The sequence below is a fragment of the Dreissena polymorpha genome, chromosome 5, assembly GCF_020536995.1.
Source record: "Dreissena polymorpha isolate Duluth1 chromosome 5, UMN_Dpol_1.0, whole genome shotgun sequence".
In the NCBI taxonomy this organism is placed as follows: domain Eukaryota; kingdom Metazoa; phylum Mollusca; class Bivalvia; order Myida; family Dreissenidae; genus Dreissena; species Dreissena polymorpha.
The window spans coordinates 75,487,535-75,506,282 of record NC_068359.1 but is presented as its reverse complement, the minus strand read 5'-3'; the positions used below and the strand labels follow the sequence as shown (position 1 = coordinate 75,506,282).

General features: G+C 33.0%; 1 protein-coding gene across 2 annotated transcripts; it reads right to left on the bottom strand.

The window, feature by feature from the left end:
* Window positions 1-8,743: 8,743 nt before the first annotated feature.
* On the bottom strand, window positions 8,744-18,423 carry LOC127881076 (uncharacterized). Of its 2 annotated transcripts, none has more exons than XR_008049884.1 (6): window positions 18,293-18,423; window positions 16,741-17,620; window positions 16,004-16,075; window positions 15,597-15,768; window positions 15,337-15,452; window positions 8,744-10,304 (listed from the first exon to the last, which is right to left on the bottom strand). XR_008049884.1 is itself a non-coding variant. In XM_052428700.1 (6 exons), the coding sequence occupies exons 2-6, from the start codon at window positions 17,008-17,010 to the stop codon at window positions 10,263-10,265; spliced, it is 543 nt and encodes a 180-aa protein (XP_052284660.1). In that variant the 5' UTR covers window positions 17,011-17,620; window positions 18,293-18,423; the 3' UTR covers window positions 8,744-10,262. The 2 variants fall into 2 exon arrangements, 1 of the variants encoding a protein (XP_052284660.1); XM_052428700.1 differs by having other exon boundaries at window positions 15,726-15,768.
* Between the last annotated feature and the right edge of the window lie 325 nt (window positions 18,424-18,748).

The window sequence follows — 18,748 nt, the reverse complement described above, 5'->3', positions numbered from 1 at the left end:
TATATTCTCGGTGATTCATCTTTGTCTCATTGTAACCATTGTGCGAATTGTCAACAAATACATTTAAATCTGTAATGCCTTCTCAAGTTGCACATAGGTCAGTTTTATGTTTTGCGTATAAGCTAATCGTTTCTTTTAGAATTTTGGCTGTCGATCTGATGATTACATGTATTATTGTGATACGGGATATTCTTTGCAGCAATAAAACAATTAATCTGCATATTTTTGGTTTGTTTTGTTGTTAAAGACACTGATCTTGTTTGCGTTCAACCGCTGGGATTTTGTATGTTTTTCACAGTATAATCAGACGTATCTCGGTGAAGTGTACTTTGTCATGGATGTAGTATGCCTTCAGCTATATTTTAAGTATTATCTCCAACAATCATATTGTAATATTGTCAGGTTTCTCACTTTACACATAAAGACATTCTATTGTATGACCAATATGAAGACACTCGTGATTTGCAAGGCGCCCATGTAAAGGTCAATAGTTATTATTATAAATACCGTTTCGGATCAATAGATAATGGTTTAAACATAAAATAAAAAACTGTATGCCTTGCAAAATAAGAGGAATCGATTGGTTTATTTGTTTTATTATATCCCCTCTTTTTATAGATACACATTATTTATCCTTATGAAACTAAAAGAAAGATACTTTTTTTTATTTACAAGATGCAAGATACATGGCATTATTTTAGAAACTGTAATTTTAAAACTTGAAACAAATAACAGCTTACAATATAAAGTTAGATCCAATATGTCTGTAGTTGTTTCTAATCCCCCAAAAAGCTTGCTTGAATATACCGGTAGGCCTCGTTAAATGAAGCATCTCACAGCGTCAATAAAGGCAGCAGTATACGGCCCCAATATAGGTAGCTTCTCAGTGCATTAACATAGATAGAGCAACAAAGAATCAAATTCAGTAGCACTACAAGGAATCAATATAGGTTACTTAACAATGCATCAAAATAGGAAACATTACAATGATTCAATATACGTAGCATATCACGGAATCAATATAGGGAGTAGCCTTGTTTCAGATTGATGACAGGGCGCACAGCTGGAATTTTCGACGGTAACATTCTGTGTTTGTGTTGCATTTGTTTTTGTCTCACGCTTCTCTGTATTGCAGGGATATGCGACGTTTTCTTTATTACTGTATGTATCTGTGAAACTGCACTTTTTGTTGATCTCTCCTTTGTCAAAAATATCATTCATTGGATTTGGCGCGTTGTCATTTTGTATATGATAGTTCATATCAATAACCCAGTTAGTATCGCGAGTATCACTGTCTTTAAATAATTGTCGGTGAGATTTTCTTTTTGCTTTATACAAAGAGGATCGAAAGGGTTGCTGAATTGTGGACTTCATTTGTGTTAATTTTCGTTTCATTGCTGTACGAAAAGGTGAGGTTGTTGGCGGTAGGAATTCAGAAGTTTAATGCAATCCAGTCCTTCATTTGATCCGCCCTAGGTGATACTTTTTTTCGTGTAATTCTGAAAAGGAAAATGATATCATAGGAATGAGTACAACATTCAAAATCGGAACAAATGGTATTCAATATTCAATCAACCGGTGTATACCACTATCTTATACGGAATCCGGATAGTGCCATCTATAATCTTGCCCTTCTTTCATCAAGGGGTCACACAAATCGATAAACGATATTTTGCGCGAAAGTCGCGGCGACGCACGATATTTTGCGCAACAGTCGCGGCGACGCACGATATTTTGCGCAATACACGAAGCGATGCGCGAGAATGTACCACGAAATATCGCCCTTGTGTAGGTGGCCAAAAGGCCATATATCGTGTTAAATATATCGTGCGACGCCGCGACTGTCGCGCAAAATATCGTGCGTCGCTTCGTGTTTCGTGCGTCGCCTTTGATGAAAGAAAGGCGAGATTGTAGATGTCACTATCCTGATTCCGTAATCTTAACCAACATTTGCATTTGCCATAATCCAGCTTCAGCAAACTGCGTTTGCTCAAGCAACCCGCGTTTGTATATTTTTGAAATAGCAAGAACTGACCAAATTAAATATTACAACAACAACTTTTATCTCAAATACAATAAATTAAACAAAAATTAAGCATCCTGTGCTCTCATTTTTCTAGCAATATGATTTATTCGTGAATGGAAACTGAAAAAATATAAAATCAAACTGCGTTTGCATCGAAAATCTAAATTTTGTGTTGAAGTGTTCTTAAAAACTGCAAAGCTTCGAGACAAGTGCAATGCGTCTTAATATGCAAAAAGGTATAATGCATGTCATAAGCTTTGTACTGTCCAGAAATTTTCACATATTCTCTATAAAAAGATGAAAATTACCTGACGGTGCGGGATACCTGATGCAATTCAACAACCTGCATTGACTTTTGTGGTCACGTGACAAAAGTTGTTCATCCCCGGTGGAACTGAAATACAAAATTAAATTCACACAATGCTTATTTCATGAAATTTATAATTCCCCTTTAAGTTTCATTCTGACGCCTTATATGATCGTTGGTTATGAGAAAAATCAATTTTCAGCACAACAAGCACATTACATATTGACAAGCCGTTAAACTCAAATTATCGCTTGTGAAAAGAATTCACCAATTATATGAATAGATCAGAATTTTAATATACCTATGCTCCTTCATAAGATTTATTACTAAAAGTAATGCATTTATTTTAAAAAATTGTAAAATTTGGAATAGCTTTTACTATTTATAATAACAATCACAAATATTTGTAAGAATGTGCCTGCCCTGGAGTTCTAACAAAAAACCTTTAAAAAAATGTAATTTTACCAAACTATGAACAAAGTGCCTTTAATAAAATAATTATTATTAATATGTTTCATGTTTATCTGGAATAAGAAATAAGAAGACAGTTGATGAGAAAAAATACTAAAATTTGGCACCAGAATAGTCAATAACATTGTATTAAAAGTTACTTTTTACACTTACTCAATTTGTTACTCATAAGCATCAATGGTAGCCTTGTTAGACGATGCAGTTGAGATTTTCTTGATGGCCTCCCCAGCACGAGCCTCCATCTTCTTAAGATATCTGTTTGCAATAAGAGTTATATTTAGAGTGGTTAGGAAGTTATTTACCTTCACCGGCCTCCCCAAACTGACTTTCATTGCTGAAAAGAGAATTGAAAATGATAAGAACATGAAAACGAAATAAGGCCGTAGTTACTTAATACTGACGTCACAATTTATTTTCACATAATCCATTCGTATTATCATTACATTATTAAATAACATGAATGAGCAATCAATTGGATTTAACAACACAAATGCGAAACTAAATTTGAAAACTGAATATGATGGACACCGGAATGTTTCCTTATATACTACACGATAAACAAATATTCACTGGGAATGACACTTGGAATTTTAAGGTGTATGAAAATGTGTAAGAAGTCTAAAGATCAATGGCAATTTTACAATGATTAAACATTGATAGAAATGGCAGGTTGAAAAATGAAGAAATGCATACCTGTTCCAAGCTGTGTATTTACGTCAAAGCATGGCATTCCCCTGAATTGAGATGGTGCTACGTTCCATAAGCAACACGGTTGACTTCTCTACAGTCAGGGTTTTCACAAACAACGTACAAATCACCACTGAGGCCATTGTGTAGTTCGCCAACAATGTTATATATTGTCAAAGGAATGGGACACAGATTACAAAACCGACCATACTGTAATTTGTTTAGCAAAACCTCCAGCTCAACGAGTCAATCAATCTTCTTCCATCCCCACACCCACTTCTGCTTACTCTTTTCACGCCATTTAGCAAAAATTTAATCCGAATAGCTTTAACGTGAGTCATTTTCACACAAATCGCCATCGCAGAGCTCGGTAAATAATTGTTATCGAACATAACGTTGTCGATCGGTGTTTGCTTTTTTTTTCAATTTTGCAAATGGCTCGCTTTTATTTCGCACTTTCATTTTGCTTAGAAAATGTCAACAACCGTGACGTCATGAACACAAATATTTTATGAAACGAATTAATTTAACTTATATTTGTATTGTATAATTATTAAATCTTAAAGAACAAATTTATTTCGTGTATTTAGTATAATTTCCGGACTTTACCGTATATATCGCTTATAGCCGAAACGCTTTCCGAATACGGCGATATCGACCGACTATTCCCGATCTCACTAGGCACCTACTGCCTTAATAAGTGTAGTGTAACGGTAATCAATGAAGCAATAAACCGTGTAATCGCTGTCGTCTTGTAAAATCGAAGAAAATACGCGTTAACCAAAACTCGAACAGCAAAATTCTGCACAATTGTTAGAAAAACCACAAAATAAATGTATTTTGATTATGTTTTGTTTTTATACAAAACCAGAAAGTTACGCGTATTTGCCCAGTCCCTGTGATCTTTCCCCTGTGATCAGTTATTATTCAAAACAATTAGCTTTGTATTATTGGCTATAAATGTTGTAATAAATGTAATAGGCACACATGCAGTACTTATTTACACTAATTAACACAAAAAATCACCACTATGCAAGATATTCTTAATACAAAAATATATATACATTGATGCGTAAAATAACTTCTCCTCCCATAAGCGAAAAAAACGCATTACATACTAGTCGCCGTACTCCAGTGCGACGCAAATCAAATTTAACCCCGCTGTAACAGCATGCACTATGAACGAGGTTACGCAACAATCGCGTAATAGTGTATTGAAAATCCCTCTTGACTTGTTTATCAGAATTAGTTTTATTTCCCCGCATCTATTAATAGCCTCATATTAGGAATGACCTGTGCTGAGCACAAACAAACTACGTCATTAAGACGCAGCAGATAGTGGACTATTTTAATCATTCATAAACATTCTCTTCCGCGACACGTATAATACAAACATTGTTTTTTTTTTCTATTCACGCTCCGTTCAAAAATATCACATTTAACACAATATTCATATTATGTTTCCATTTGTGAATGAATATATTTAAAGAACTCAAACCTCTTGCATAAATTATACAACTCTTTCTCGTGCGGATGCGACAAATGCGGCAGGTTCGGCAGTTATCAGGTTTATCGTAGTTAAGAGAGAACTGGCTTGAAACGCGTGGTACTAACGTACTAGTAAAAAACAAACAAGAGTTACTGTTCTTTTGCGCTGCACCCGCTCTCTCACTATGAGAAATACCTATTTATTTAGTTTTAAGTTGACGTCAAGGCCGAGAGATATATTGTATAGAATATTGGTAAATAATGTCTCAGTTTAAAAACATAAACGGGAATAACTGGTGTCATGTTAAACTTTGTTGAAAAACGCTCCTGCTGAACTTCATATTACGATGGACAGTACCTGAAAAGATCAATGTCTGTAGAATTGAAATTATACGAAAATGTAGGTGGACAAGTTTTTGTCTACGGACCAACTGATTTCAATACTAACTCTCTAAAGCTTCGTTTTTTGAGGTGACATTAAACGTGTGGCCAAAAACAATTTACTTTTTTTAAAAATGGTCTTCATTTATTGATGACAAAAATATCTCTCTGTAGTTAGATATAACGATAAGATTACCGAAATACCAAGTAATCAGGCGCAAAATGTATTTATGTCCGTCGTCAAAACTTGTTTGATTTCTGTCGAGCACGTTTTCATAAGGTTTGATATAGGCCGAAAAGGACCAATTGAACGTGTGTTTACGCGTTCGTCCGAGAAATATCGGACAATAGGTTCATCCCTCAGAAACCAACATACTATTGGATAGACCCTGAAATGATACCATACCCTAGATATATCTGCACATATTTGGTAATACGATAAGTAAATAGATTGTGTTAGATTATACAATGAGCGACATAAACAGTTTCAAGCTGCTCATGGCTACGTTGCAATGTCAAAGACAACATTCGAATACAAATCGTTTCTTTTTTTTATTAAACCCATTTATTTAAGCTCGATTGCATAAAAAGCCTTAAGGCTAATACGAAACGCTCTCGAGTCCGTCTCCGTGGTGTCTATGGGGGAGATCTAAAGAACGCTCCCACAATGGGGATCGAACCCGTGACCTTCCGATCGCTAGGCGGACACCATAGCCACTACGCCACGGCGTTTCTTTTATTTTTTACTTTTTTATGTATGGCATCGGTATCTACGAACCAGAAAACTAACTGGGACGATCGAAGGTTAACGCATAGTCTGAATATATTCTGCAAACATAAAATATACAGATCTTCACAGTTTAAATATCAGAAGGCCATACGAACTTTACCTTTAACCTCAAAACTGAGATCGTGCAGACACACCAAGCCACCATTAACGGGTTCTAAGCAAAATATTCTGTCTTGTACAACGGGTTTCTAATCAGTGCATTCATGAACTTTATTTTATTTGAATGTACACAACGACACTCGATGGAAATGCGAAAAAGAAAGTTAAGCATATATTTATTCTTATATAATATACAAATATTCTTACGATCTTCTTAAACATCTTATACATCTTTCTGAACTGTATGCATTAAACAAATACTTAAGAAAAAGCAGCAATGTTTGACACGCGTTTTCAAGTAGCGTTTAGTGTCAAATACAGGGTTAGTTCAAAGAACCCAAGGAAAGGTTTCGAACCTTTTCATGTACTTTGAAAAGACAAATAAATATTAATGTGGTTGAGATATTAATTATACTACATATAACTTAATTGCATTTATATGGATTTTTTTATGCTGATATATTTGAACTATTTTTTATTTATTTTACCCCAATCTTCTTTAAGCGTCCGACGTAATTTCTAGTGTTTTCTCATCTTATAACAAGTCTTACATATTGAGGTAAATTTAATATTATTTCAAGGTAAATTAGAAATAAAGCACAACCTCACAGGTCATTTTGTCCTCAAACAACATGATTAAAATGGAGCCATTTGAAAAATGTGTTAATAATACACACCGTTTGTAGCTACAGAGTATTACAATATTGACAAATACTCTCATACGCCTCATACCGTTAAATGTTTTTTTAAGTTCTCACAATTGTGTTATGTAATAATTATGTAATCGAACTTAAGTTACTAGGCATGACTTAAGGCGAACGAAAAGGAAATCTGAAAATGAACAACTTTGTATTAAGCCATTCATGGAAGTTTGGATATTAATTTTATCACAACATCTAGTTCAATGATTTTATATAAAGAATTAAATCCAATATTCGAAAGATCTGCATATCTTGATATTGTTTAAAAAAATAACATAGGAACATTATTGCTAAATTACGTTTGTCATCTCACGAATTATTTATTGAAACGGGCAGACACCAGAACATTGTCAGAGATCAACGCAAATGTGTTTAATGCAACCTAAATGATATCGAGGATGACTATCGCTTTGTTTTTAAATGTCCTTACTATGCCGATGTTAGGAATACATTAATTCGAAAGTATTATAGATCTCGCCAAAATATGTTCAAGTTTATCAAACTGCTTAATAGTTCAAATAAAATAGGGTTAAGAAAACTAGCCATGTTTTCTTTAAAATGTTTTGAACTGCGCGCAAATGTCTTATATATGTAAGATAAATTACATATTTTTCTCACAGACAATTAGCTTAAAAAATGGTATTCTTGTGGCAATTATTAAACTTCATTTTTACATTATGTGATCACTATGTATACACCTCATCCATGCAACAATCTAACTAAAACATGTTGTATTTGATTCTTTTTTAAATTGATATTTTTTCGAAATGATGTATTTTTTGTATTTTATTGAAACGCATGCAGTAATTGCATACGTATTTTTATGACAATGAGCTGTATATGCTTACGTCTAAATAAACTATTATGTTCTGTTCTGTCGATTGACAGCTTGTTTGCCCTCGAGACTGCTATTGTTTAACAGCGACCACTTTTGGATAACCCAAAGCAAAGCAATATATATATACCAATGGCAGGGGAACTTCGTTTGTAACTGACCTTAATCCAAATATCGTTCTATTACAAATGCGGCTAATATTGGCGAAACCGAAACGGCAAGGTCTAAAGGATCAATTTGAATTACCAAAAGTTTTTTTAGTCATAACTTACGTCCTTTGGCTATAAGACAGCAAATATTTCGCTCATTTTCGTTTTGGGAAAGTTAAGTGATGCTGTATGTAAAGAAATCTTAAACGTAAGAAGCAGAAACACAAATGGTCAAAAAAACGACCTACAGACCAACCGACATGAGGAAACTTTATGGATACATGTTTTACAAAATTTAAAGTCAAACATTGTAGAATGTAAAGATAATTTTGCTGTAACGGATTCGTTGCTTCAATCAGATTGAATGTGTAACCTTGATAAAAATGCTCCTTATTTCTTAAAATAGGACATAAATCCAACAAGAATTTTTAAAAGAAGAACCGTTTAATATATATATATATATATATATATATATACGAAAAATTATATACAAGTAAGTTAACAAACTAACTAATGAAGCGTGTTAAAATATAAGATAGACAAGATTATTTGTGTTTCATAAGTTTAGACATATCGTGCAAGTTCTGCAATTGTCTTCACACAGTTTGAATACAAATTTTTGTTGTCAACATATTTAAATAAGAAATTATAACTACGTGTAACAATGCCTTAGGCATGGATTTGAAATAACCGGTGTGGCGCATATTTTAATAAATCATATTCAATTAAAGTATATTGGATATTTCATACAAACTTAGTATTTTCGTAAAAGCTATAGAAGTGGTGTCATAATAAGAAACATTATAAAATCCTTTAAAGAAAATTAGTTTATAATAACTTATATCAAATACAATACTCACTAAAGACATATACTAAACAAATATATGTAAACATGAGTGAAATTTGCAGTTTTTGAAAAATATCTTTTCAGACATCGATTAACAGATTTATACCTGAAATAAAATAGAAAGGGACAGCTTGTCACAACATTGAGCAGTTTCTTGGAAACATTAAGAATCATGTTCTTCCATATTCATACTCGTTCGAGCATTGTTTAACGGGTTAAATACAACATTACAGTAAATTAATTAGTCCTTATCTCCTTAATTGGATGATAGTTCTGAAAGTTATACAGTCAACATAATCGTTAATACTAGTAAACATAAATGAAGACGATTGTCAAGTAAATTGTCAAATAAAAGCTACATCCCTCGAAACTGTTTCTGTAAACAACACTTACACTGCTCACTACTAGCCATATAGTCTTCTGGTAAAATATAAGCAAGAAAGTGCTTTAAGTTGAATTTTCAAACATGCTTCATTGTTTCAATATACTAGTAGTACGAAGCGTGGTAAGACAAGTTGATTTTAACAACAAACACTAAGAACTATTCAACAAAATAAATATTTCATGAAAATATATAAATAAAACAGTTTAACAACATGTTGATACATATTACACAACATTTTATTTAACTGAAGGTCCGATACTACTTAGATGCATACTTTTTTAAACGTACATATGAATAAGCATTTGATTTTCATAGATAATACACGTTGGCCGTGCTTTGTGAAAAGGGGGTTAAATGTGCGTAAAGTGTCGTCCCAGATAAGCCTTAGCAGTCCGCAGGGGCTAATAAGGGAAGACACTTTCCGATTGTATGATAATGATACTTTAAGATACTTCTCGTTTTAAGAAAATCGTCTTAGCGAAAATCAAGTTAAGGTGGAAAGTGTCGTTTCTGATAAGCTTGTGCAGACTGCACAAGCTAGTCTGAGACGACACATTGCGCACATGCATTTAACCCCCTTCTCACAGAGCGAGGCTCATTTAATTTACAAAGAGGAAACATTTTGCAGAAAAAAATATAGTTATTTATGCTAATAATTTCAAATTGCTTACGCTCACTGCAGGTTAAGGTAAAAGGTGAAAGTAATTCATAACTTTAGTAAAGCCAGTAGCACATTTGAGACAAAAGTAACTACTAGTCAAATAAACGTATCGCTCTCAATCAAAATATAATATTTCGTCTAAAAGGTCTTGGTGATGAATCAGAACTTTCGCTTGGTTACATGTTACAAGTCCTTTACAATACACACAGTTACTTACATTATTAACCTCTGTTTAACATTTCACGTCACGTTTAAGATCAAAATAAATCCACACTATATCTTCACTATTATCCATGAAATAAAACATAGATATACTGGTCATGAACTGCAACTAACATTGTCAACAGAGCCAAATTCTATAAAGAATGCACAGTTCCATCCAGTTCATCATTCGGATCGATGTCGGCAAGTGTAATTCCTTTAGCTTTCAGCTTTTCAGTCACTCTTACCAGGTATGTTGGAAAGGGGTAGCCAAATCTGTAGAAGACAATCATATACAAATAGATATAGGCTTCAAAGGCGCTTTTTTAAGAAAATGGTTGCAATAATAATATTAAACAGTCTTAGCTCAAAATGATAGATAACACAACTATGGTCAATGAAATATAATATGCCCATGGAAGAATAGATAAGATTATTATCAGTAACTTTAATTCAAATAAATACAGCAGCTGCAGAGAAATGGAAATGTCTCAAATGAAAAATACAAGATGCCTTTCTGCAACCTGGCAAGCCAATTGCAAGCCAATTGTTAGTAGTTCTCGATATTTTTACTAACTGAACCAAACACACGTTTAGTTTAACCCTTTCTCTACCAAGTGAATTACACTCCTCAATATCGTGAATAGTTTGGATAAATTATTTTTAAATTGCATGACGAACGATGAAATTACAGTCAGTCAAGCTGTTTAATTGCCGAATAAAACATCTGACCTGTACGTTTTATATTGGGCTTTGAGGATCGGAGAAAGATTTTTACATGCAACATTTAGCATCCCCATGTTGGACGTTTGTAGTATGTTATTTAAAATTAATGACACCAACACGTGGTCTAATAACGATGAACATTTTTAGTATGCTATTTAAAATAGGCATGACAAATTAATGAAATAGTTAAGTCCGGACAAGTGGGCACGCACTTTAACTTGTTAACTGTGAATACTATATCGAGCTTTAGACTAGCTGGCTCGACAAAGACGTTTCATGACTCGTTCAACTATAAAGAGATTTTTTAAACAAAACCCATTTGCTTATATATCTTAATTTATATTGAAATTACAATTAAAACTATTTTGACAAAAATAGGTGAACGAACAGCTCATAATAAAAAAATAAAATATGAGACAAATCATTTATGCGAACGATTGAGATATTTTTAATCTTCATAATTAAGCGCAATATGATGGTTTCTAGAATGTTTACCAGTAGTTGCTGACAAATAGTTTCATTCAAAGATTCATGGAACTTAAATTTTAAGTAACCGAAATTAAAATGACACGAATATATGCATAATTATCAATTGTCTAATTATTCTATATCTCAAAGAAAAGTCAATAAAGTTAGTAGTAAGTTAAATTTATAATATCTCATTAAGACGGTCGAAGTAAGAGAACAGAAATGTCAGAAAACGAAAATAGTCTTACATGAGCAATACAATATGCACTGACTTTCCAGCAATACATTCGAAAACTACCAAGAGAAAACTACGAATTTTAAGGAATATTGAGCAAAAAACTAGGAGGTATAAAAAGTTCTATGGATTTCATAAAAAAAACATTTCAATCTAATATTGATATATCAATGAAGTTTAGTCAGGCAAGGTAATAGTCAATTCATTCTTACTGGTAAATTTAATCAAAATTAATTCCGATGTTTAAACAAATACCATCCAGAAATAATCACATGTACTCGATTTCATATTATTATAGAACCAAGTATTCTTAAAAATCCCTTAGTTGATAAACTGGAGCAGATATTATTGACAAATGATATCTCAGCAATTCGTTACCCGACAATGAACGTCTAAATGGTTTTATCTATGACACTGGTTACCAAAATTTTTCATTTGTAAATTGTGTTTTGTACAAATATTTTTGGTATCAACTATTACTTTACATCACGCAGTTAACTACTATTAATTTGTCTCTTAATCGATATATTTTAAAAACTTTTGTCTTCTTTTTGTGTATCAGCCATCAATAAACTATAAGTAAAATAAATATAATGAAAGCGCTGGGAGCATAAACAGGCAGTTGGCGAGATACAGGGAAGGTTCTGCAAATGGGGTTCAGATAAAAAAATGAGAAAAGAATAAATACAGTCAAATTAAACAAAAAGTGATGAAATACTGCAAGTTTCATTTTAATCAAAAATACTAGCGACAGTAGTTTACTCCATATAATAAAAACTTGAATGCTTATGACATTTGAATGGCTAAATCAAATGGCAATGAACGTTTATATCACCTGGGATGAAAATGTTAAGCTCGACAATATTATCTGGTACTGACCTTTATTTATGAATATATGTGCCCGAAATGGTAGCGAATGGGGACCAATTAATGACTTAGTATTATTTTAAATCAACAATAAACTCGTGCACAACGTGCAAATATACAACGAAATGAAAATATTTAACACAATCTTTGCGTTTAGGCCTAAAGAGTTAATGGAGTGACAGGTCATTGTTGTCGAGCTATAAAGAATGTTGGGCATGCGCACAGCATAGTGATTTCATATTTGAAGTTTAAATGGTATCGTTGTATAAATGTAAAATAAGTTTATTGACAAAGTCAACAGAACCGTGTTTTGTCAGTCTACGAAAAGAAACTACAACAAGAAAAGCATTATGACAATATTTAACTTAAACCTGACAGTAAAAGAGACATGCATGTACAACATAATCGAGTACACACATCGCAATCATAAATGGAATATACTTTGGTAGCTTACTTTCTTTTATCTGCTCTTCTGAGATGTAGCAGAACATGAATATTCAGCCAAGCAAATTCTAATTTCATGCTGTCAAAAGCTCAAAATTGTATTGTCAAGACCAGCCATTTCATCATGTATTTCACATAACTGAAAACTACTTGCTCGTATGTTGTATGGGAAAGCAAAATGGCGGACTTGAGAGAAAAAGTATCGACATCACTAGGACTGTAAGGACTACTATTGATCCAGAATGAAGGCCACATTTCTCAATACTAAAATGCTTTCCTTTACAGTTTATTCTCTTTTTGGAAGATGTATTTGATAAATTCAATTACTACCGATGATGGACAACTCTGAAAAAGCACAGTTCAAATATCTACCACCGGGCTTCCGCTATAAATAGCTTTTTTCGAACAAAACGTACATGTAATTCTGCAATAATTTGTATAAGGTAAAAAATTCTATAAAAAACAATCGCATATTCAAATGGAAGTTGTAACTAGAAACGAAATAAGACACGTTACAATGTTTCACAATAGTTCAAAAAATAAATTACAAATTTAAATCCAATACTATTTACCTTAAACAAAAAGTGTTTTCATGTGGCTGGCAATTCCAAAAGCTTAGAGAAAAACACAATTTAAAATAACGATTGATTGTTTTATGTCGATAAATCTTATACAAAAGGAAATGGGGAAATATGCTAATATAATGCATTGAACATGAGTGTGCAATAGAATGTTCAAGTATACTCTTTCTATTGCAGTGTTTTGTTCGGATACAAAAATATCTCCTAAATTTCGTGTTAACATTACTGCATCCCACTCTTAAATGTAGGTTAACATCTTCGAACACTTAAGCTACACGCCAACACCACAAATACTGGTTAACCACAAAGTGTTTAGCAATAATAGACAATACCTTACTCTTCAGACAAAATTACAAAATCTCTATTACTAACACTTAAAAATAATAATATGTGTTTGCCGAACACACATGCGCACGTTTTGTCGGGGAAAGCGAATTTCCAAGACAATGTAAAGAAATATGTTTCGTTATCAGATTGATAGAGAATAATGTCATAATCAAAACAGGTGTGGGTATCAAAGGGCTGTAAGAAAAAGTGATTGACAACAAAATAGCTTTAGGGGAAAGTGATTGACAACATGGAAACATCCACTTAACCTGCCTCTAAATATTATTTTATTCAATCTAAAAAGTGATGTTTGATGTAATGGTAGGATCGGGGATAGTAATAATTAATTGGGTACTTACCAGCAACCTCTGTTGGTACAAATTGTTTCAGTAAAACCATATTAACCAATTGATTGGTTAATCTTTGTCCAAACTAGGTCAAGAGCGATAGGGTGAATGAGGAAAAGTCATACGAAACCATGTATCTATCAAAGAGTTGTTACGATGGATGATGGTCCTAGACTAAACGGCAAAATCTATTGCATCTGTTTGGGAGAAAACAACAGAAGGTCGGGCGGACATGACAGTTACCGCCCCTGACTCCCTTCTGCACAAGATACCAGGGGTTTATATAAATGTTTAAATGATAATTAATTCTTATTTTATTCTGGGAATAATCAACTGTACACAACTAACAGAATAAATATGTAAGAAAGGAGTATGCAAATCATAAACATCAACTATTTGTAAGCTGTTATATTGTCATCAAATTTGATACAGATATCATTATTTCTATCTAAGGCTAGGGAATCATGATACTGTCTTAGGCTTATTTTATGTCATTTTGGACGCACGCTGAACTATGTTTATGTGACACGAAACGATTTTGCAAAAATAATAGATATCTCAGCTGCATTTTTTACTCCAAAATATTTAAGAATAAAATGAACCTACAAATTTTCAATCGAAGTCAGCAAATGACAAACTAGGAAAACTAAGATATTGAAGAAAAGCTAGGGAAAACATGGAGCAGTTTAGAAAAAAAACTATGTAAAAATAAGAAAAATTAGAAAACCAAAATGGAGTGCTTGTATCTTGTGCTATAATTATGTTATTATTTTGTTGAGAGATATATTATTACTGTTCTTTTTTTAGTCGTATTTTTATATGAACTTATGGTGTGTTTGGTCTGATATCTGTCTTGTGACGGATGTCATTCCATGTGATCACACCTTCCTGACCAATTGTTCGTGATGTTCCAATAATAAAAACAAGCCCTCTTTGAAATGCAACTCTCAACATTCTGCACACATCCGCATCCTCCGTATTGTCAGGAAAATATGCGCGTCTCTTCATTCCTATGTAAAACTCACCAGGAGTTGGATGATTCGCCCGATAACAGATTAACACACTTTGTTTTGAAATTTCACTTGCATGACCACGGCAGAGGGTAGCATTAATTTTAATGACACTTTTCTTGACATTGTTTATGTTCGCAAATACACACCTCTTATTTGTCATAAGAGGTTCCATTGAATTATGGACACTAGTTTGATATAAACAAAACACAGAACTGAAACGTCGAATAGACACAAGTTTTGATGAAAATATGCACAACTAATTAATGGAAATAAACATGAACAATATAAGTTCAAACATACCGCCTGTATTCCTTCTTTAAAACTGTAATGTATACATATTTTTCCGACATTTTCATAGCCGACGCAATGCCTCAAGCTTTCACGCGTTATGATCATCGTTCCTGGCGGCTCATCACCTGTTATGTGTCAGAATACAAAAATGATCATATCAGTTCTAAGGAATTTATTGAATATATTATTAAAACGGTGGTGCCCAATAATTCTTAAATCATGGGAATATGTGAAAGAAAATACATAAAACAAAACGATGAAGTTAATACCTTTAATTATTTTACAGAAGTGGCCACATGTAGGACACACTGGTTTGAAAACTTAGCATTGGTTTATGCAATTTGTACAGAATATGTAGCCACAGACAAGTTTCTTTGTATTTGTAGAATCATCCATACCTATCACACACCGATCTTGGTCTTCTAAGTTTCGTTCTGAAATCTAAGTCAAGCATAGAGATCAAACCATGTCTTAAGTAACGTTTTTTCTTGACATAAGGTAAACGAAAATGATAACATTTTTTAGTGTTAAATTGTACTAGTAATTTCTTATCGATGCGGAAATGTGCGCTCCTAAATTTGCACACAAACTCAGCGGGTAATTACAACTAACGAGCGTCGATATAACAAAATTCAGAAAGAGGTGTTCATATTCAAATAAAACAACATCTTCTTACCGCAGCGGCTTCTGTTTTGGCAAGACTGCCCGAGTAACAAGGCTGGTTTGGTTTCAAATTGATGCTAGTATCCTGGCAATTCAATTTATGAAGTTATAAATTTTTAACTGAAAGGTTATTTGCATAAATAGATCACGAGAATGTATCGTTGTCATAACAACTTTGAGCACTGTTGCATAGCAGTTTTTTTACACCATTCAGTTTGAAAAATGTGAACATTAAAATAATCTAAATAATAAGTTCAATCTCAGCAGAAAAATGCTGACACCCTGCTTTGACAGTTCGAGAAATTATTTGTATTGATCGTTATACAAAGTTACATAGAAATGTCTATTTAACTTCGAAAAAGAGATACGAATTGCATACAAATAATTATCCTTTACGCAATTCCAATGTATGTGTAATTCTGTTTAAAAGTCTCGTAAATGATAAATCTTATACTAAAATCGGTTTGTAAATCAATATGCCACTTTAATCCATCATTCATTTTATGTTGTTGTTTTCATTTACAGATTAAGCGCTAATTTGCGTTATTACTATTTAAACGTCGTTTCCCGTTTATTTGCGTTTTGACGTTAATATATAATTGTGTTGTTTAGTAACATGAAGGAAATATAGTCAAATTGTAAAACAATTTTTGCAAAAGCCTTTTGAGGCGAAATATATTCGAAAAGACCGAACACTTGTTCTGTATAATTATAATCATCATTCATTTGTTTAAATAATTAGATCTTTACCTCCACTTGCACATCATTGTATTCCTCACTACCATCGATCGTCTCTTGCAGCGTTCCTATTACGGCATTATTTCTGAACAAGATTTTCTGTAAGGCGTCGTTTGGCTTGAAACATATTTGTTCAATATGATTATTGTGATCTATATTTCTCAATTTCGTTTTCATATTTGCTGTTTCCAGGAAAATACTCTTCACTGCTACAAAGAGTCGGACGTGGTACTTTTTCTCTATTAATCCCTTGATTAACCTCTTCTTTTCACCAACCATCATCTTTATGTCTTCACATTCGACAGCGAGATTATTGAGTACACTATCATTACGATTATGACTAACTGAGCCTTTGTTTTCGGCTTCGTTTTTCAATAAAAGAAGTTGGCCAGTTAATTTAAGAAATATGTTTCAATTTCATTTTTTATTATTGAGTGGCAATCTTTGTTCAGTTTGATATTTTCTGCCAGGGCTTTTTCAGTTTTAGTTATTTCGTCTTCTAGCTCTGCAATAGCCGACAAGCTTTCTGTGACATTAAGATCGTCCAGTTTAATGTCTAGAAGATCGATCGTATCATTTATGCAATCTTTATGACTTGATAGTAGACATCGCACACAAATAGGAACAGTGTGAGTTTTGCAATACAATCTAGTTTTTTTCCGTTTCATGAACCTCACAAGATTGACTGTGCATATCTGCGTCTTCCTTTGACTCATTTGAAAGTGTGTCGCATACGCTTCCTTCGTTCATTTTCTCGAAGGAGTACTAAACGAAGTCCGCAGATCCCAGAATTTGCTTTTGATTTTGATAATATTTGAAACAAACAACCCCAAAACACGTTCAGCAGAGCAGAACATTCATCCTTCGGCGATAGCTTCCATATTCTTAGTTTCTACAAATAAGTATATAAAAAGTACTATGGCACTTTTTGGCAGAATATGTAAGGTCTACGTAGGCCTAAGTTTCACCAAAGGCTAACGGTCATGGCGGTGATACTAAGCAAAGAAAACCGATAACAGTTATATAATAACAACTTAAAAGTGATAATTTTTTAACACAATAAGGCAAAAACAAACGTGTTGCCACAACGTTGTGAAAATTGTTCTTAACTTATTTATTAGGACACTCTTCTCCTATCTCTGAAAAAACTGGTTGATCGTCTGTTAAGTGCCTTATCACTGGCTTACCTCATAGGGAGGTGTATGATTTATGATAGACGTTTAGACTCTTAAACTTGTGCCATCATTCTATATGCTACAACTTCTGATTCTAAATTGTATTGTTCCCTCAAAATGTAAACGTTACTTAGAGAACAGTGGTCTTTGGTGATATAAATATACATTTTGCATTTCCTTCATCCTAAATTGATACTATGCAAAAGTTCATAATATTAACATTTCTTATCCTCTGTAGGTAAACATATTTACAAATGAGTACTTTCGATTTCAATCTTTCTAAAGGTTACAGTTATATGTTATATTTAACGTTGCTAGCACATATTTGTGTAATCGCGCATATTTGTATATATTGCTTATATTTTTTAGTGTTAGTTAATAGCACTTACCAATCTTAAAAAGAAGATAGGTGCTGAATTCCCTTAAACTTATTTTGTGTTAGTGCGCTTTATTTCAGCAACACGTGCGCAGATAGACTCAGCCAATCCGTTTATTATGGCGTGACCGTTGATAATCCATATCTTTTATCTCTTTTTTGAGCGTGTAATACCGACTTTAACGGGGGTAATGTGCAGTTGCGCTGTGTTCAAGGCGGGAATTTATCCAATTTATAACAAGTGTTGAATAATACATCTTTTGTCGTTTACCTTCCGTGTGTTGAATATTAAGAAGGTTGTTAGGGTGTCAGTTTAGTTTCTCTCATCTAAGACATAATGTTTTCAACCGCAAAACTTCATAATAAAGACTGAACATGACATCTAAGTCATGATCAATAATGAGATAATTACCTTATGATTTGTTGAGTCATAACTCTTGTACTATTTATACATTATTTTAGTCACCAG

Excerpts from the sequence above, each read along its gene's own strand:
- LOC127881076 (XM_052428700.1), bottom strand. The coding sequence starts at position 17,010 with ATGATGGTTGGTGAAAAGAAGAGGTTAATCAAGGGATTAATAGAGAAA. Across the intron at positions 16,076-16,740 it reads ACAATGATGTGCAAGTGGAG|GATACTAGCATCAATTTGAA; the intron begins GTAAAGATCTAA and ends TTGAATTGCCAG. Across the intron at positions 15,453-15,725 it reads CCAAGATCGGTGTGTGATAG|GTGATGAGCCGCCAGGAACG; the intron begins GTATGGATGATT and ends GACACATAACAG.